The 19,836-nt window shown below is 43.7% G+C and overlaps 2 protein-coding genes and 1 long non-coding RNA gene across 4 annotated transcripts; 1 reads left to right on the top strand and 2 right to left on the bottom strand.

Annotated features, from left to right (window-relative positions):
- Positions 1 to 767: 767 nt before the first annotated feature.
- On the top strand, positions 768 to 5,511 carry LOC125520406 (ribonucleoside-diphosphate reductase large subunit). Its single transcript, XM_048685324.1, has 17 exons — positions 768 to 1,078; positions 1,178 to 1,239; positions 1,331 to 1,418; positions 1,673 to 1,936; positions 2,017 to 2,257; positions 2,343 to 2,419; positions 2,753 to 2,923; positions 3,001 to 3,093; positions 3,192 to 3,341; positions 3,422 to 3,508; positions 3,582 to 3,746; positions 3,826 to 3,945; positions 4,154 to 4,356; positions 4,433 to 4,582; positions 4,667 to 4,814; positions 4,922 to 5,014; positions 5,113 to 5,511. Exons 1-17 carry the CDS (start codon positions 851 to 853, stop codon positions 5,230 to 5,232), a joined length of 2,460 nt encoding a protein of 819 aa, XP_048541281.1. The 5' UTR covers positions 768 to 850; the 3' UTR covers positions 5,233 to 5,511.
- A 2,962-nt stretch (positions 5,512 to 8,473) lies between these two features.
- LOC125523143 lies at positions 8,474 to 16,381 on the bottom strand. Of its 2 annotated transcripts, none has more exons than XR_007290115.1 (8): positions 16,002 to 16,381; positions 15,769 to 15,931; positions 11,441 to 11,781; positions 10,347 to 10,463; positions 10,123 to 10,231; positions 9,492 to 9,582; positions 8,946 to 9,078; positions 8,474 to 8,852 (listed from the first exon to the last, which is right to left on the bottom strand). It is a non-coding gene; the product is annotated as an uncharacterized LOC125523143 (long non-coding RNA). The 2 variants fall into 2 exon arrangements; XR_007290116.1 differs by having other exon boundaries at positions 9,492 to 9,577.
- Positions 16,382 to 17,493: 1,112 nt separating this feature from the next.
- Positions 17,494 to 18,317, bottom strand: LOC125522308 (CASP-like protein 1C1). Its single transcript, XM_048687378.1, has 2 exons — positions 18,070 to 18,317; positions 17,494 to 17,991 (listed from the first exon to the last, which is right to left on the bottom strand). Exons 1-2 carry the CDS (start codon positions 18,222 to 18,224, stop codon positions 17,658 to 17,660), a joined length of 489 nt encoding a protein of 162 aa, XP_048543335.1. The 5' UTR covers positions 18,225 to 18,317; the 3' UTR covers positions 17,494 to 17,657.
- Positions 18,318 to 19,836: the final 1,519 nt, after the last annotated feature.

The following is a 19,836-nucleotide window of genomic DNA, read 5'->3' as shown; positions in this document are numbered from 1 at the left end:
TTCGTAAAGGGCGTGCTCATCCAACGCTCAAAAAAAGGGGGGAAAAGTGACAGCATTCCGTTTGGCGATGCAGCCTCAACCTTTTTCTGCAAAGGCCAGAACAGATCAACGCATTTTTACCACTGGCCACGGCATCAGCATCTGCGTACGTCGGCACTGGTTCCTTCCCTCGCACACACTTGCAACCGAATTCGATTCGCAACACCCCTCTGGACCGAGCACTCCTCCAGATCTCAACGGTCGCCGCGCCACCTTCTCCGGGAAGAAACAGCTGCTCGACCGAGAAAACAAAGCCGAAAATCATACCGGCGGTTCCCCAAAGTCCACGCCGCCGTGCCCAAAATCAGCGGCCGGCCCAAAAACAAACCATCCTTATTCCTTCCCCTCCACGCTCCCCCCTCCGCCTCGGTTTCCCGCCCTCTCCCACGCGCACCACTGACACCCCAGGACCACCCGTCAGCCCCCACTCAGAGGGACACGCCAGGCCCCAGAGGAGCCCACCGACGCGTGGGCCCGAACGGCCTCCGGTCCACACACCAGTGCCGTGCGTGGCCTACTTGTTGCGCCGGGAGGCCCGTGAGGCAGCGCCAAAACCCGCGCGGGAAACGGCTCCCCGCTCTCGCGCCAAGCCGCGTCCAAACCCAAACATTTTCGCGGAATTTTTCGCCGGCGTATAATTATTGGCGGCCTGGGCGCGCCAGGAAGGCATTTAAACCGGCCCGCGCGAGGCCCCAAACCCTACGACGGCACCACCAACCGCCCCCCCCCCCCCCCCCCCCCCCACCCCCCCCCCCCCCCGCGGCGGCGGCGCGCGCAACCTGCTCGACGGAAGGCCCCCGAGGCGGCCGATATGTACGTCGTGAAGCGGGACGGGCGGACGGAGACGGTGCACTTCGACAAGATCACGGCGCGGCTCAAGAAGCTCAGCTACGGGCTCAGCCAGGAGCACTGCGACCCGGTGCTGGTCGCGCAGAAGGTCTGCGCGGGGGTATACAAGGGCGTCACCACCAGCCAGCTCGACGAGCTCGCCGCCGAGACCGCCGCCGCGCTCACCGCCTCCCACCCCGACTATGCCTCCGTACGTCCCCCCTCCCGATCTATCTCTTCCCTTCCGTTCCGCTTCCGTCCCCCCCTCTCGGTGTCTCCTCACTGACGTTTGTTTATCGCTCTTCTGAAGCTCGCGGCGAGGATTGCGGTGTCCAACCTCCACAAGAACACCAAGAAGTCCTTCTCCGAGACGTAAGTCACCACGCCTGTTTCTGCCATGGTTCGTTCGGTTGGATTTCGTGGATTTGGGCGGGTATTGATAAATTGTGGGCTGTGGGTGCAGGATTAAGGACATGTACCTGCACTACAACGAGAGATCTGGGCTGCTGTCTCCGCTGATTGCCGAGGATATCTACGAAGTCATCATGAAGGTGAGGCCCATTTCTGACACGAAATCCCTCAAGATAACTGTTTTATACTGTAGATCAATATGCGGGGGACAGTCGAATATACTAATATTTTTGCTCTGAATTCACTGTTCCTTTACAATTATTTAATCTCCATAGGAATAGGATGATGTGATGTATTCTAGTATGCCCTGCTCTGCTCTACTCTGTTTGTTCCACGATGCACGTTGTTTTAACATGTGCCGTGCTGCTTCTGATGTTGTGACATTTGCTTCCAGAACGCTGCTCGCTTGGACAGCGAGATAATTTACGACAGGGACTTTGATTATGACTACTTCGGTTTCAAGACTCTGGAGAGGTCTTACCTCCTGAAGCTCGGTGGAGTTGTTGTTGAAAGGCCGCAGCACATGTTAATGAGAGTTTCAGTAGGGATCCACAAGGATGACATTGACTCTGCCATCAGAACTTACCATCTCATGTCCCAGCGCTGGTTTACTCATGCTTCGCCAACCCTTTTCAATGCTGGCACCCCGAGACCTCAGGTAATGTGTGATCTGCCAACAAAAATCCTCAATGCGGACCATGAATTTGTTTACTTACAGTTTCATTCTTCATGATGCAGTTGAGCAGCTGTTTCCTTATCTGCATGAAAGATGATAGCATCGAGGGAATCTATGATACTCTGAAGGAATGTGCTGTCATCAGCAAATCTGCTGGAGGGATTGGTGTCTCTGTTCACAACATTCGTGCTACTGGGAGTTACATCCGAGGAACAAATGGAACATCCAATGGAATTGTTCCTATGTTACGTGTCTTCAATGATACTGCTCGTTATGTAGATCAAGGTGGAGGCAAGAGAAAGGGTGCGCATTACTCTTCTGTTAATAGTTTTTATGAGCAACTCTATTTCCATAGTCTTCTGAAATTCATACATTTTTCAAAATTCAGGTGCCTTTGCTGTATACCTGGAGCCCTGGCATGCTGATATTTTCGAGTTCCTTGATTTGAGGAAGAACCATGGGAAGGTAAAATGTTAGCCCAGCATTATCTAATTACTGTTTTCGTTTTGCAACTGAAGTCCATAACCATTCAAATCTTCTGTGCTTTCTATGGCATTCAACTTTACCTTGTACATTTAAAGAGCATCCCATCCCACAGATGCCTTTCAAGTCTTAGTTTGCTGCAATTTATGCCCATGCAAGAGAATAGTGGATTTTAACATAATATTGATGTAGTACTTTTTTCTGTTTAAATAGTTATCTGCTTACTGTGATCCAAACCTATGTGCTTTGTTTGTGATCTGTTTTTCTGCCATATGCCATCTCTAGAAGGAGTTCTGATGAATGCCAATTTAACAGGAGGAGAACCGCGCAAGGGATCTTTTCTTTGCTCTCTGGGTTCCTGATCTATTCATGCAAAGAGTACAAAATAATGAGGATTGGTCCCTGTTTTGTCCAAATGAAGCTCCGGGGTTGGCTGATTGCTGGGGTGAGAAGTTTGAGGAATTGTACAAGAAATATGAGAAAGCAGTAAGTTCAAAACTCTATCTATATAGTACATTGAGTTAAAAAGGAACGCTCTTCAGTAACCCACTTTCTGGTTTCAGGGCAAAGCAAAAAAGGTTATTCCAGCACAGACCCTCTGGTTTGACATTTTGAAGGCACAGATAGAAACTGGCACACCTTATATGCTCTATAAGGTACAATTCAATGTCAAAACATTAGATTGTATTCCAAGTTTTGATGCTGTCAATGATCTGGTTCCAATGATTTATTAATGCTCTTAATTTATCTGCAGGATTCATGCAATAGGAAAAGTAACCAGCAGAATCTGGGCACAATCAAATCTTCAAACTTGTGCACTGAGATAATTGAGTTCACAAGTCCTGAGGAAACTGCTGTCTGCAACCTAGCATCTATTGCTTTACCACGTTTTGTAAGGGAAAAGGTATACATTCTCAGGGCCCTGGATTCTATAATTGTGATGGAGGTTGTATTCTTATGCCTTACAATAAACTTCTGTTGCAGGGTGTCCCAATAGAGTCCCATCCATCTAAGCTTGCTGGTAGCAATGGATCAAAAAATAGATACTTTGACTTTGACAAGCTAGGCGAGGTTTGCTCGGATCCCACTGTAGATCCTCATTTCTGGCCTGCCAATTAATGTTCTAACATACTGTTTTTGCCAGGTTACTTCAACTGTTACTTTCAATCTAAACAAAATAATCGATATGAATTATTATCCGGTTGAAACTGCAAGGAGGTCTAATATGCGACACAGGCCAATTGGTATTGGGGTTCAGGGCTTGGCAGACACATTCATGTTACTTGGCATGGCATTTGATTCACCTGAGGTACCTTTCCCAGTTAAAACTATGGCATCTGTTCCTTTCTGGCTTAGCCAATATGTAACAAATGCATTCTCCTTTTCAGGCTCAGCAATTGAATAAGGATATTTTTGAAACTATTTACTACCATGCTCTGAAAGCTTCTGCTGAACTGGCAGCTAAAGAAGGCCCTTATGAAACATATGAAGGGAGCCCTGTCAGCAAGGTTTGCCTCTCACCTCTACAGATCTCTCTTACTTAGTGAAAGGAGTCCAATTTTTAAAACAGAACAGTCTAATGTTGCCTTTCCTGGTGTAGTTTTTTGTCCAATTTTCCCATAATTTGCATCCACTCACCTTAGTGACTGAATCACTGGTTAGAAAGTAACAAGTAATCTTCTTCCTAACTTTTGTTCTCTACCAACTTCCTTCCAGGGTATTATCCAACCTGACATGTGGAATGTAGTGCCATCGACCAGATGGAACTGGCCAACTTTGAGGGAAACTATTTCCAAAGTTGGAGTAAGAAACTCTCTTCTGGTGGCTCCAATGCCCACAGCTTCCACTAGTCAGATTCTTGGCAACAATGAGTGCTTTGAACCCTACACATCTAACATATACAGTCGGCGGGTTCTAAGGTTTGTAAATACAGTCTTACTGCACACATTCTGAATTCCATGTGCATATCATTGATTTTCTTGTCATTTTTTGCAGTGGGGAGTTTGTTGTGGTTAACAAGCATCTTCTCCATGACTTGACTGAGATGGGTATCTGGACACCTGCTCTGAAAAATAAGATAATTTATGAAGATGGTTCTATTCAGAAGATGGAAGAAATCCCTGATGATCTTAAAGCAATTTACAAGTATGTGGTTCACCCTCCTCTCATTACATTCTACTGGATGCGGTCGATATATGTATCTGAAAGTTTACTCAATTATTGTATCAGGACTGTTTGGGAGATTAAGCAGAAAACTCTGGTTGACATGGCTGTTGATCGTGGATGCTACATCGACCAGAGCCAGAGCCTTAATGTCCACATGGATCAACCAAACTTTGCAAAGCTAACTTCGTTGCATTTCCATGCTTGGTCCAAGGTAACTCATCATGGGGATTCTGAAGCTTTTTTTCTTTAACCCTCAACATTTTGTATCAAATCTTAAAACTGCAAGCAATGGTGTGTTTAATCTTTGGTTGGTGTCAGGGCCTGAAAACTGGGATGTACTATTTGAGAACAAGGGCAGCTGCTGATGCAATCAAGTTTACTGTGGATACTGGCTTTCTGAAGGTCAATGGGGTACGTGTTCTAGACCTTGGCTCCATCTGTTTTGCTCTCTTTCCAACCCAGCTGCTCAAAACATTACCACTCATAACGAATACGCATGTTTTTTGCAGGATGCTAATGGCACTAATGGAACCAATGGCAAACTAGCAGAGGAAGACGACGAAGCCAAAATGGCGCAAGTTGTTTGCTCCTTGAACAACCGGGAAGAGTGCCTGGCATGCGGGAGTTAGATGCATCCGTTGCATCTATTTTTCTCTTAACCAAGGCAGCATTACACAACCAAACGGTCTGATCATTGGCGCTTAATAATGTGAGAAGTGAGTCGTTTATGTAGGTGTGGTTGGGTTTAAGATCTGATGAGTTCCTTTGCTGGGCAGCCCGTGATAGCTGAGTTGCCAACGTTGGCTTGTGTTGTATTTGTACTATCTAAAAACATGGGTTGCTGCAGCTGTGTATATATGTATCATTGTTTGTGTTATTGATTTGTCCTGTTGGTGTTGTTATACTTACATCCATTAATGTGCAATCGTTTTTGATGGTTTTGATTTTTCCTGTCAATTTGTCTTTGGGTTCAAACTAGAACTGGTGCTGCTTGTTAATAAATGAGTATTAGCCCTTGTACGCTGGGAGAGATATGCACTAATAATGTGACTTAGTTGTTAAGCTAATATTAGCACTAATAAATGAATCTAAGAGATACTCCCTCTATTAGCTCTTTGTAGATAAATTCCTCTATTCTTCCAATTGGATGAATAGTGTGACAATTTATTTTCTTTATGTTACTATGTTTTCCCTTACCTTTTCTATGAATTTAAGAGGTACTCCCTCTGTAAACTAATATAAGAGAAAATTCACTACTTGTGATATAAACGTGTTTACGGAGGGAGTACTTATCAAGCCCAATGTGGAGAGTGGATTTTCTGTTCTCAGGAGCAGATGGTCCCTTTACTTCAGAAATTTTAAATATTGAGTTGGAAACTTTGAAAATTCCGAAAACATTTTGATGAGTAGATATTGGAGGGAGTCATGTGCCACTGAAATTTTAGGGTTGCTGTTTCTATCTTGTCTTACATTCCCTAGTCATCACAAATATTATTTTGGAATTTGAACCATTTAAATCATGATTAGCTAGATTTTTTGGTTAGAAATTCAATCTCTGTTGTTTTAATGCTCAACGTCATAGTTCAGCATGTTGTATCTTTTTTATACCGAGCAATGTCAGTGCCTCCTAAGTGGACACTTTCGTCTTCTCCAGAGGCTATGCTAGTCAGATCATCCCCAACTAACCAGCACATGAATCACTTGCATCATTGACGCCTCTATAGTCGCCGTTACCACCCCACAGTACACTACCCCCTCATTTGTTATTGCCACTAGTATAACGCCCGTGCGTTGCCACGGGCTTTTAAAAATTTACTTGGTGCATATATAACATAATGCATGTCAGATTTCATGTGTAGAAAAATGAACTTTACTTTACTTGCAATGTATATTTAGATAAAAAAATGCAATTCAACGACGTAGACTAACTCAGCTGATACACAAAATAAAAGGAAGTTGTTTAAAAATATAGAACAACTTTATCATGCACTCCATTACAAACGATAGATAACACCTGAACGCCTTTTTATGCAGTTTCTATCTAGGATTCTAGATAACACCTGGACGCCTTTTTATGCAGGTGCTATCTATCAAATGATGGGTCGTCTAACGGAGCATTTCCATTGTTATTATCCATTATTTAAAGACAAAACATGGAGGATTTTGTTCCTTAAAATTAATGTTCCAAGATGCTGCAACCAGAAACTTGATTGCGTTACACAATTGTGTGGAAAACTATTACATATGAAATTAGGCATTTGGAACCATACATGTTACCATTAGGAAATACTGCAGCAAAAGACATACGCAACGTAACATCCCAACCCTACAGGATCACTAAGAGTACATACGTAGGGGCAGATACTCCCAATCATGGTTATAATAAGTTATAAAAAAGATTATTTCATATTATTGAAAAAAAGTACATAAAATCAGGCGATCGAGCAGCTAAGAAATCTCACTGAAAAATATAAAAACAAAGTATTTTAACTCTTGAATAGATTTAGTGAATCCAGTGCTTGATTTATTGAAGATGCAAGGACAAATTCAAGTATTACCAAGGTGTTGGAATCTATGCCGAAAGGAATTTCAACTTCTGACAAGCTGTGACAAAAAGAATGATGGGAAATTAGGGGCACATGGCAAAGGCGCTTGGCTAACTTCAAGAAATTAAACAAATATCACAGGGTGGGGAAATTGATCTGATCTTGTCAGGGAAGATATTTACCTAATCAAACTAATATAATCCATTTTCAAAGAGAATTAGGCAAATCCTAGACTACTTTCATCAACCAAATCAAGAACTGCATGTTTGCAAGAGGACACATACGAAGGGAAGAAGAATATCATACCTTGTAAGGGAAGAGCAATAAATCGACAAGTCGCCGGCGGGCTTGGAGGAGGCCCAGAGCACACTGTCTTCTCCACTCATTCGTGAGGCTGCGCCTCACCCTCCCAGAAACAAAACGACCTACATGCTCCCCTTTAATAGTATAGATTAAACTGTTGATTATTCCAAAAAGTAATAACCATAATTAAAAATACAGACAAGGAAAAACAACAAAAATAATCTTATACTCCCTCGGTTTCTAAATATTTGTCTTTTTAGAGATTTCAAATGGACTATCACATACGGATGTATATACACATATTTTAGAGTGTAGATTCACTTATTTTGCTTCGTATGTAGTCACTTGTTGAAATCTCTAAAAAGACAAATATTTAGGAACGGAGGGAGTATAATGCATTGCATACCTAGTTGGTATAGAGGTGTTGGCAAGAACAGTCTGAGAATTATGATATTTAGTTTTCACTCACATAAAACCTATAGGCTGACAAATAATAAGCTAATACATCATGTCCAAAATAATTGGCAAAGCATGTTAATTTCAAAAGGGAGCATCGTCAATACAATACGAACATTTGCATTTGTGCTCCATATGCATGACTGGCATGCCACGTAACGTCCATCAAACTTTGGTAATTATATTCAACCCTTTTCATATAAAGCACACTGTCATTGTAGGGAATTTATCATTAATGTCAGGTTCCATTGGATGTACTAATCTGACAACACAGTCAAAGAGAAGAAGTTTAGAATGGGTAGCCTCTATTAAGTAACAATATAACTTCCAGCACATAGTAGTGGGCTAGTTGGTGAAATAACCGTACCAAACTGCATGGAGAGTAGCCATAATTCATAAGTATTATTAGGCGTGGTCAAAACTCAAGAAGGCCCATCTTCGCATTCCTTTAATCATTTTGAAGGTAATTCGCCGGTACTCAATCAAGTCGCCCTAATAGAAGCCATATATTGAAATGTGTTCTTACAGATATGAGAAGAATAACTCGTTAGTAGTTGTAGCTCATTTCAAGAGGGAGATTTATTAAAAAAACAGAATAAATGTACTAAGTTTTTGCCCTTCAGATATCTTGACATACAAATCCAGCATGTGTTATGGAACCTTGTAATGGGAGTGGTTTGCCAAGTCTTGAATTCATGGAAGAATCTTACGAAATAGGCTTTCGCCCCGCTATATAGATATAGCAACAACCCAATACAACCAAGAGTCCAATGCTGGGGCAAACAGCACAAGCACGCCCAAAAGAAAAAAAAAGAGAAAGAAGAGAGAAAATAATGTCGACAGCGTCGGATCGACGAAAATGATGATGACCCGCAACCGCTGCGCCCACCGGAGATTTACCACCTCGCTCCTAGCACCTTGAACCTCCGCATGCCAAGCAACACCTTCAAGAAAGAACACGACAACAATGACGCTACTGCCCGGACAAGTCCTAGGGTTTCCCCCGGTACGCGGACGGGCATGGGGAAGGGGAATACCCGATGCCCTTCAGGAAGGAACGGTGGCGCCCACGGGCGTCACCGCGTCGGTGCGGACATTTGGGGCCAAACAGGTTGCTTGACGGAAAGATTGAACAACATTATTTAACCTTCTTATTATCATTTCACTTATCTACATGTTCACAGGAAGAAGAAAATTAAGCTTAGCCAGTATAGCAAGTAGCACACTGCCGATATGAAATGTCACTAAAGAGTAAGTCATGTAGCTTAGCCAGTATAGCAAGTAGCACACTGCAGTTTACAAGAATCTTCCTATTTATCATTGATTAAATAGACCAATTATTTTCAGCAATTCCGCAAACAGACACCTAACATTATGCCCTGCTTGCTAATTCTGAAGGATGCAATGTTAATGCATCAACAGTAAGTAGTATGCAGGCTTCTTGCAAATCTCAAATGAGTGTTTTCAGTGTGGAAGATTACATTGATGTAGGCAATTACGGAAGCCAGCAAACATTTAGTTATATTTATGATGCTTGCTAATGTGGCTTCAGAAATAAAAAATCATGACAAGCGTTGCCTAACCTCTGAATTAGCTCACCAATTGCTTCTTGTAAACTGCATCAGAAGCCTTCACAATGTCCTGGATAAGGATACACAAACCCCACAGTCTTTCCTTGATAAAATGAAATGAAAAGGTAAGAGTTGTGGGTAAGGTCAGTTCAGGGAGGGATGGAACGACGAAACGAACGAAATGATAATTAAATAGAACATGATCAAATGCCCGTCTTTCATTAGACTCACTCTGGTTTCAAGCGGTGCACATCATAGTTACTTCATGGTTCTAATCTAAAATGCAGCCCTAATTCACTGGCAAATGGCAGACCGAATACAAAATTTTACAAATATCATTTTACATATAAAAATAAAATCACAACAAAGGGTCATTTTTTCGTTAGTTGGAACAGAGGGCCAGTTCAGGGTCAAACATTCCAAATACTACACTAAGAAACCTAGCGTGGCCTTCTAGTTTATAAAAGGATAGGAAATGAATGCTCAAATAGACTTCTACACTGATAATTTAATTTGTGAATGACAAAAAAATTATGGATTGATATTTTAATTTGGAAAGGACAAAAAATGATATACCATTTTTCAGTGTTGAACACAACTGAATGGAAAACAATCCACCAATTCCTTGCCACGGCTAACATACCTATAGTATACTTTCCACCCTTATTTTACCAGGTTCGCCTCCCCATGGTATCCCCCTCCTCGGCAGGTCCTTGCTCCAATATAATGCATGAATGCACCCCATCCAAATCCTACATATGTAAGAAGAACATAGCCCATTGTAGAAGTCCTCGGTGATCCACTCAAGTGGTGAATCAGTCCACCAAACAAACGGAATTAACCGATGAAAGGGGCAAGAGAAATCACCTCTGATAAATGGCAAGTTTGAAAATGAGAATGATGATCAGGGGCGTAATCTTCTACTGCAACGATTACCTGAGATCCTCAACAATAATTTAGTACGTAACCAAGCTCATTTGGATCCTGCAAGGGACATCGAAAAATGTTTGAGCACAAAAAGGGTGTCAAAGAGTGGCAGCCCATAAGGAGCAGAAAGTGATGAAACAATACAATAGCAGAGGAAACGCAGAAATGTACAGCTTTTTTATATCACTACTAAACCCGAGATCATCCTAGAAGCGGAGGAACTAAATAATTACAGTAACATAGGCGCATCAACGACAAAGGAGCATAGATAAACCCACAGGAACACAAATTAGTTTCTTATAATCAAAGTTTGCATAATGATTTACCAGAGTACATGAACTGACAATCCAATCGAGCAGAACTGGGGAGAACACTGTGTGCTGCATAACTAAAAATAATCAATCTGGAGGTTTAGTAATACAATCTTGATTAATAGACAGATCCATTATGTCAGTCAATGAATTTTTTGCTGGAGTCAAGGATGCGAGACATTTATTATATTTGTTGCTTGTGTTGGGAAGGAAATCAAATCAAACGTTCATTGTTTTTAGTTGTTATTCCTAATAGAGTAGCACATGAAAACTCAAACAAAATAGGAAAGTGTTGTGGCCATTTAATACTGAAACCAACAGGGTACTAAGAAACTGATGGATATAAACTTGTTATTGTCATGCTTGCTGGAGAGAAACAAAAATAGAAACACAATTAATAATATGCAGTGCTAAATTAACCCATGAAACTAATACTCCATGTGACTGCACGCTGAGCACTGTCCACCTCATTTTGAGTTTGGTTACCCAACTCTTTTAGGCTGAGTTGCAAAAACTTCAAAATATGTAACTCTTTCAGAGCAGATAAAAGTTGTGTTTAAGGCGAAACTTCCTCCGTCCTCAAAGAACATGTAAGCTAAGTGTTGTCCACCTCATTTTGGGAATTGAGAGAGTTGTGCTCCGTCCTCATCCTTATGATAGCTAAGTGTTGTCAAGGAGTGAGCCTGAAGCATGTAAAAGTTCAGAAAAGTTAGCAATGCATACCTGGATTGTTTGTGTTCCTCAAAGAATACGGTGACCCTGTTGACAGTCGTGGTCCGGCTGAGCTTCAGTATGATAGTGTCTGCCCCCGGAGATCTAGACATAATCATCAATTTATCTAACACAAAAGAGTTCTCGCAGATGCCATCCTTGACGTTGTCGCCCTGTTAACACAGAAGTCTATGTGCCAATGAACCTTCTCCCTGAGTGTAACGAACATCAAATGGTTGTGATTCTTTATGTGCTCAGTTATGAACCAACTATTTATTAGCTGCATGTAGCAATCTGATCAGCACGGGACACTCATACATGCATGATCGGCTATTCTCGGCCTTAGGCTTTCCCTGAAAAAATTCAAAAAAAAGTGATGTCACATCAGCTCACTCCATGATGCCTTTTTTCAAACCAAAACTCCATGAGCCATCTGCATTGATTTTCCTCACGAACCCAACACCGTCTTTCCTAGGGTTTCGGTTCAGAATCTGCTTCTTAAGGACATCACATAATGTTTGATGCCCTTTCAGAATTTTGTACATCCCTGTTTCAAGCAATGTCTTCAACCTAGCATTCTCATCAGCAATAGCAGTGGTATCCTCAGCAGAGGGGTTAGTTGCCACATCAACAGTTGAAGATATTAGAACAGTAGTAGCAGTGGAACATTCAGCAACAGAATTAGCATTATTACGCTCAATGCATTTAAGACATGGTGGTTCAAATCCTTCCTGAGCGGGACTGATCTGTTCGGCGCGAAGTGACTCGTTTTTCTTTTGAAGATCTTCATGAGCCACCCTCAATTTCTCGAGTTCTTGCTTCCTTTGAAGATAGTCATAGGAAAGCTTTTCATGAGTTGTTGAGAGAGTATCATGACGATCTTCAAGTTCCTGATACTTAACGTGAAGGTTTTTTATGTCTTCAATTAAGGATTCAGATCGAGTCATTTCAGCACCCAACAGATCATCGCTTCTGTCTAACAGTTTTTGAATATGTTCCATAGCTTTCTGTTGTTCAGTTGCAATTTTAGCAAGTGTTTTGTAGCTAGGTTTTGAATCACATTCAGAGTCATCGTCACTGGATGTTTCATAGCGAGTGGTGCGTGTGTTTACCTTGGCACCGCGTGCCATGAAGCAGTAGGTAGGAGTGGAGTCGTTCTTGTCATTTGCGTCGGTGTCGGTGATGCAATTATTGACTTCAGTGTTGAAGATGGACTTGGCGACGTATGCTGTAGCCAGACTCGCAGTGCCAGAATCAGACTCCTCCTCAGATTCCACCTCTGCCTCCTTAGATGCGGATTCCTCCTCTGAATCCATCTCCTTGCCTACAAACGCACGCGCCTTACCAGATGAGCTCTTCTTGTGTGATGAAGACTTTGATGAAGACTTGGAAGAAGACTTTGAGTGTTTCTTCTTCTTCTTGTCGTCAGAATCATATTCCTTGCTCTTCTTCTTCCTTCTGTTCTCATTGTCCCACTGTGGACACTCAGAGATGAAGTGCCCAGTTTTCTTGCACTTGTGACATGTTTTCTTCTTGTAGTCATGAGCAGAAGCTTCATCATTCCTTGAGCTTGATCGTGAAGATTTTCTGAAGCCTTTCTTCTTGGTGAATTTTTGAAACTTCTTCACTAGCATTGCAAGTTCTTTTCCAATGTCTTCAGGATCATCAGAACTGCAGTCAGATTCTTCTTCAGATGAGGATACAGCTTTTGCCTTCAAGGCACGAGTTCGCCCATAGTTTGGACCGTAGATATCTCTTTTCTCAGAAAGCTAAAACTCATGTGTGTTGAGCCTCTCAAGTATGTCAGACGGATCGAGTGTCTTGAAATCAGGACGTTCTTGAATCATCAGGGCCAGAATGTCAAACGAACTATCAAGTGATCTCAGCAGCGTCTTGACGATTTCATGTTTGGTGATCTCAGTAGCGCCGAGGGCTTGAAGCTCATTTGTGATGTCAGTGAGCCGATCAAAGGTGTGCTGGACATTCTCATTGTCATTTCATTTGAAGCGGTTGAAGAGATTGCGAAGGACACTGATTCTTTGATCTCTCTGGGTTGATATGCCTTCATTAACTTTGGAGAGCCAATCCCAGACCAGTTTGGATGTCTTCAAGGCACTCACACGGCCATACTGTCCTTTGGTCAGATGACCACAGATGATATTCTTGGCAGTAGAGTCCAGTTGAACGAACTTCTTGACATCAGCAGCAGTGACACCTTCTCCAGCCTTGGGAACGCCGTTTTCGACGACATACCATAGGTCGACGTCAATGGCTTCAAGATGCATGCGCATCTTATTCTTCCAGTAGGGATATTCAGTTCCATCGAAGACGGGACAAGCAGCGGAGACTTTGATTATCCCTGCAGTTGACATAGCTAAAACTCCAGGTGGTTAAACCGAATCACACAGAACAAGGGAGCACCTCGCTCTGATACCAATTGAAAGTGCGTTATATCGACTAGAGGGGGGGTGAATAGGCGATTTTTATGAAAGTCTTCAAAACGTGAGAGTTGTGAAGACAAACAGTGAAGATCATGCCTATTACTATGCAGCGGAAGTTAGATTACACTAGGCCAGCCATGGTCATGTGTTCAATAGAGTGAAAGCGCAATGACAAACAGCTTCAGTGTAATAAGGATCAGGTAGGAAGAAGTTATGAAGCCGAACAGATCACACATTCATGTTGTGAAGACAAAAGATAAAGCAAGCATGCAATGGCTTCACAATGAATAACTGTAAGTGAAAGGAAGTGAAGATGAAACCAGTGACGCGTTGAAGACAATGATTTGTTGGACCAGTTCCAGTTGCTGTGACAACTGTACGTCTGGTTGGAGCGGCTAGGTATTTAAACCAAAGGACACACAGTCCCGGACACCCAGTCAAGGACACTTAGTCCAAGACACCCAGTCCTCATCGTTTTCTCCTTGAGCTAAGGTCACACAGACCTCGCCCAATCACTCAGGTAAGTCTTCAAGGTAGACTCCCAAACCTTCACAGACTTCGTTCACTGTCAATCCACAATTTCTCTTGGATGCTCAGAACGCGACGCCTAACCGTCTGGAGGATGCACAGTCCTCAAGTGTAATAAGTCTTCAAATCACACAGACACGAAGACTTAAGTGATGCCCAATTTACTCTGGCTCTGGGTGGTTAGGGCTTTTCTCCTCACTGGGAATTTTTCTTTCAAAGGCTTTGAGGTGGGTTGCTCTCAAACGACAAAAGCCGTGCACTGAAATCTGAGCAGCCAACCGTTTATGGTTGTGGGGGGTGGACTATTTATAGCCACTTGGCAACCCGACCTGATCTGTCCGAAATGACCCTGGGTCACTAAGGAACTGACACGTGTACCAACGGTCGAATTTTGAACTCACACGGCAACTTTACTTGGGCGACAAGTAAAGCTGACTTGTCTGACTCTGGACAAGATTTTCTCTTAAAGTCTTCACTCGAAGACATAGGATTTGAATTAGGCATCACTTAAGTCATTCTGACTGGTTCTCTTCGACCCCACTTAACAGTACGGTGGTTCATATGACACAACATGAATGAAATAAAACTACGAAGGATCTAGGTCTTCGAGTTCCAAAAGCTTCATAGGGAGTCTTCTTATGTCATTGTCTTCAATATGAATATCTTCATAAACCACCATTGTCTTCAATGTCTTCGTACATTTTTAGGGGTCATCTCTGGTAGTAAAACCGAATCAATGAGGGACTTCTACCTGTGTTTTCCTGCAATTCTCACAAACACATTAGTCCCTCAGCTAGGTTTGTCGTCAATACTCCAAAACCAACTAGGGGTGGCACTAGATGCACTTACACAACTGCACTCTATCTTCTGCATTTAGTCGGCTTTCCCCATATCTAATACCGAATCCAACTTCCCATGAATACAGGTTGTAGAAGTCGTATGCCTCGCCCAACGAATCGAAACTTGTTCCTATTTCTGGTTTAATCATACTATTCGTCGGTTCCTCGGCAAACATCCTTATCGATTGCTCCAGTGTGCTCATCCGTGAAGCGCACAGAGTTCTGTCCGGTGGTGTGTTGCAGATAGTAGTGTTTTCTCAGGAAATTATGAACTGGTTTGTCAAAACATTTAATCCACGGACTCCTGATATGCAGCCTGGTTCGCAACGTTTCTCTTTATCTGAAATTCTAAACACCTTACGACATCTAACTACCTAAAACACGCCGAAACCAAATTCCTGCTCCCATGATTTCAAATTAACTAAATATATTGTTTGGCGAATCACCATCAAGAGACCTTGAACTTAAATAGCTGTCTATAAATGCGCTCATATTAAATATACAATCAGACCACGGGGACGAGATGGCTCACCTTTTCGTCCATCCAGGTGCCTCCCGATTAACCTCAGGGTGCAGCCAGATTCACCAATTGAATCCTCCGTGCCAAGAGCGCCAGCCTCCCCCTGGGTGGCAGCCTTAGCGGCATCGGATCGGAGTGCTTAAGGTCATCGGCGAACTCTTGCCGAAGTGGGAACCTGCGGGCACCGGATTTCAAGGAAAGGTTTGTAAAAATCAATAGAGGGGTGGCGGACAAAAAGAGCTTACCTGACCACCAGATCGAGCACGAACTTCAGGCCGTTCTCCTCCATCCTTAAGCACTGGAGCGGAGGTGGAGGCGACCAGAGCCGGCGGCGGCGCGGCGCCGAGGTTGGTGCGACGGCGAGCTTGGGCGGTGAGGCGGCGGGGCAGAAGCTGCAGGAGACGGCGGCGGGGACCTCGAGGCCGAGCTCAGGCCATGGCTTCCCTGGCTCCAGAGGCCGTGGCGGCGCCGGACGCAGCAGCGGGGCGAGGAGGAGGCCGGCCGTCGGGGAGGCAGGAGCTCCTCGTCCCCTCGATCCAGATCGGGATCGAGGAGGGAGCAACAGGGGCGCGAGGGAGCGGGCGACCCGCGGGCGGCGGTCGTGGCGTAGGTCTTTCTTCGTAGGTTAACCGTCGTAGATTTATTTTTTTAGAACGAACCATAGTGTTTCACAACGGGCCTCGTGATAGCATACCGTTTTTTTTATCGGTTTTGAGGGCGGAAAGGGGGAATCGCTGGGTTACGGGAGGTGGGATCCAGGACGAAAATTAACCATCTCTGATGGGACGAAAATTAACCGACAAAGACTACCAACTACTCCATTAGTAGTAGAGATTGCAGCAGAGCTATGTTGAGAAGGGGGGGGGGCACTGCCCCCCTGCCTTGGGATATTCTTTGAAGATTTATTTTTCTATAGCTGCATGGATCGAAGAAAATGCAGACTTTTACCCCTCCAAAAGTTTATATTTTTCCATCGGCTCCCCCAATCACCCCAAGCTAGCTCCGCCACTGTGCCATTGGATCCGCTTCGCAAGCGCACGCTAGCTTGTCCATGTCAGACGTTAGCTCCATTCCGATTTATCGGTTGGTTCTCTACTAGCAACGTTCACATAACCTTCACGGGGCACCTTCTATTCCAAAATGTACATAGCTTGTTAGTATTTTTTTTTTAAGAAAAGAATTACAGTCTACTTCCTCTATTCCTAAATATAAGTCTTTTTAGAGATTCCAACAAGGGACCACATACGAAGCAAAGTGAGTGAATCTACACTTTAAAATATGTCCATATATATCCGCATGTTGTAGTTCATCTGAAATCTCTAAAAAGAATTATATTTAGGAACGGAGGGAGTACTTTAAAGAAATAAGTATAACCAAATTAGAGATGCCTTAACGCCCATAACCTAGTAGGTGCGAATAGCTCACCAAACAGCCTTGTCATATGGGAAAATGGCGTCAAGTCCCTTTTATCTGTCCAACTGACCTTAATTGTTTTTTTTCCTCGCAGGTTAGTTTCTTCGAGAAAGAGATTCTGTTGGACAACATCGTTGATTTTTTCTTTTCTTTTGAGGGTGACATCCTTGAAAACCAGTAGGCCAGACAAGTTCCATTTCCATACAAGTGCTAGTAAATGCGAACTACTACCAAGGACTGACACCTCTTCACCTTGCCTAGAAATACGAGTTCAAGAATATTGTTCATTTCAAATCTCCAACATCAATAGTAACATGATCGGCATAACGAACAAAATATTTTCTTTTCAAACATCTCGCCACATTTCGCCCTTGGTCCGTCAGACTAAATGAAGAAGATGACCAAAACAAATCACTGAACAACACAATGTTTTTTTTGCGCGACCACCCGGTACATAGATCATCGACGGTACAGCACTATAATGGTAGCTAATGGCACGGACACATGGTATCAGTGACGGCGTGGAGGGAGTGCATGATGATGAGGAAGTAGACGACCAGCGCGACGAACCCGGCGATGAGGGCTCCCATGACCTGGTTGCAGTAGCCGTGCACCTGCTCGCAGATCGGCAGCCACCCGGCGTGCTCGTTGCCGTTCCTCCCGACCTCCGCGATCGCGCCTGTGGCCGCCACGGCGCCGGTGAGCACCATCCCCATTGCCACGTCGGCCATGACGACCAATCTCGAGGCGGCGCCCCCGGGCGGCACGAGGATGACGAGCAGGCTGTAGACGCATGCCACGGCGTATGCCACCACGAAGAAGCTGCATATATGCCAAATCAAACAATGAAAATGCGCAACGACCTCCACAGATAAGTTTTTTTTGAGAAACATTACTTACATAAATGACGGAATGTGAGAGAACTTGGCCTCGATTTCCAGGCCGAACAAGCTGGTGGTCTCGCGGCTGGTCACCATGATTATCGCCGCGGCGGCCGCGGTGACGGCCGCGACGAGCCTGAGCACGACGGAGACGAGCCGGTGCAGCTTGGCCATGGCGGTGCGTTGATACTACGGGGTGTTGTGTATATGGTCGCTACCTTGCCTAGCCAGTGTCAGTGCTGATCAAGGGGAGAACAAGATCCTTTACACTTGGGGGACGGTGCCGATTAAATAGATACACGTAGTCCGGTTTCGTGGGGTAGTTTTGGTTGTTCAGCTACGTTGGAACTTGGAAGAGTAGGAATAACTATATGTGCATAGGTGGGCAGATTTGTTGGTAAGCAACTTCAGCGTAACTTGTCTCGCCATGTGGAAGATCCTGTATCTCTATGATCATTATTCGGTAGTCAGATCCATTCCCAGCGCCAAGATTTTCTTCTCATGAAACGAATTCAAGTGTGGTGACAACAGCAGAAATGTCGCACAATTTTCTCACGTTGCCCTACTATCATGGTAGAGATGTTGACATCCCAACAAGAGGAAGGCTTGCGAATCAACCTGTGGTTGAGTTGGTTAGGTGGACAGTGGTATCCCCAACCCACTAGGGTTCAAATCTTGGTGCTCGCATTATTCCTGAATTTATTTCAGGATTTCCGGCGATGCGCTTTCATAGGGGTAGGGTGTGCGTGTGTGCGTTCATAGGGGTGAGTGTATGCGCGTGTATATGAGCGCTTGTGTCTGCACTGATGCTCAAAAAAAAAAAACAAGAGGAAGGCTTGCTCTTGGCCAACAAACGCAGTTAGGTGTCGCTTTTACCTTTCAGATTTGTATTCGGTTGTTGCTTATTATTATTATTATTATTATTATTATTATTATTATTATTATTATTATTTAGTTTTATTTAAATTATGAATGGTGTCTGTTTTGTGAATCCTACGCTAAAGGTTAGCTGGCAGACTTAGGGCAACTCCAACACGGTTCACCAATACGAACATCACCAAATGCTTGTGGATAAGTTTAGACGTGTCCACGGTCAGGAATAGTGGCGAAGGCCATTTAACGGGAGTCACCAAATGCCCGCCACTTTTCTTAAAAAAAAAATAAAACAGACCAAATGACTGCCTCTGGTCACTTTAACAGATGCGTCACTTTGACAAATATATCCAAATCAACAGCAACTCAACCATCCATTTAAATTCAAAAGCACTCCTTGAAAGATGTTCAAGAAGTTTTCAAATTTCATCGATGCCCAAAGCAGGCTTCGTCTCAAGCTTGAACTTCTTCATAGGTAATTGATCTAGTTTGCCATGGGCATTGAGCTTCACCCAACAATGCATCATTGTAGCTTCCACTTTGTCCTATGTGTCGGTGTCAAAATCGGCGGATCTCGGGTAGGGGGTCCCGAACTGTGCGTCTAGGTCGGATGGTAACAGGAGACAGGGGACACTTTGTTTTACCCAGGTTCGGGCCCTCTCGATGGAGGTAAAACCCTACTCCTGCTTGATTAATATTGAAGATATGGGTAGTACAAGAGTAGATCTACCACGAGATCAAGGAGGCTAAACCCTAGAAGCTAGCCTATGGTATGATTGTGTATGGAGTTGATCCTCTACGGGCTACAACCCTCCGGTTTATATAGACACCGGATAGGGTTAGGGTTACACAGAGTCGGTTACAATGGTAGGAGATCTTGAATATCACATCGCCAAGCTTGCCTTCCACGCCA

Source organism: Triticum urartu, chromosome 7, assembly GCF_003073215.2.
Source record: "Triticum urartu cultivar G1812 chromosome 7, Tu2.1, whole genome shotgun sequence".
Taxonomy (NCBI): Eukaryota; Viridiplantae; Streptophyta; class Magnoliopsida; order Poales; family Poaceae; genus Triticum; species Triticum urartu.
This window is presented reverse-complemented; position numbering and strand designations above follow the sequence as displayed.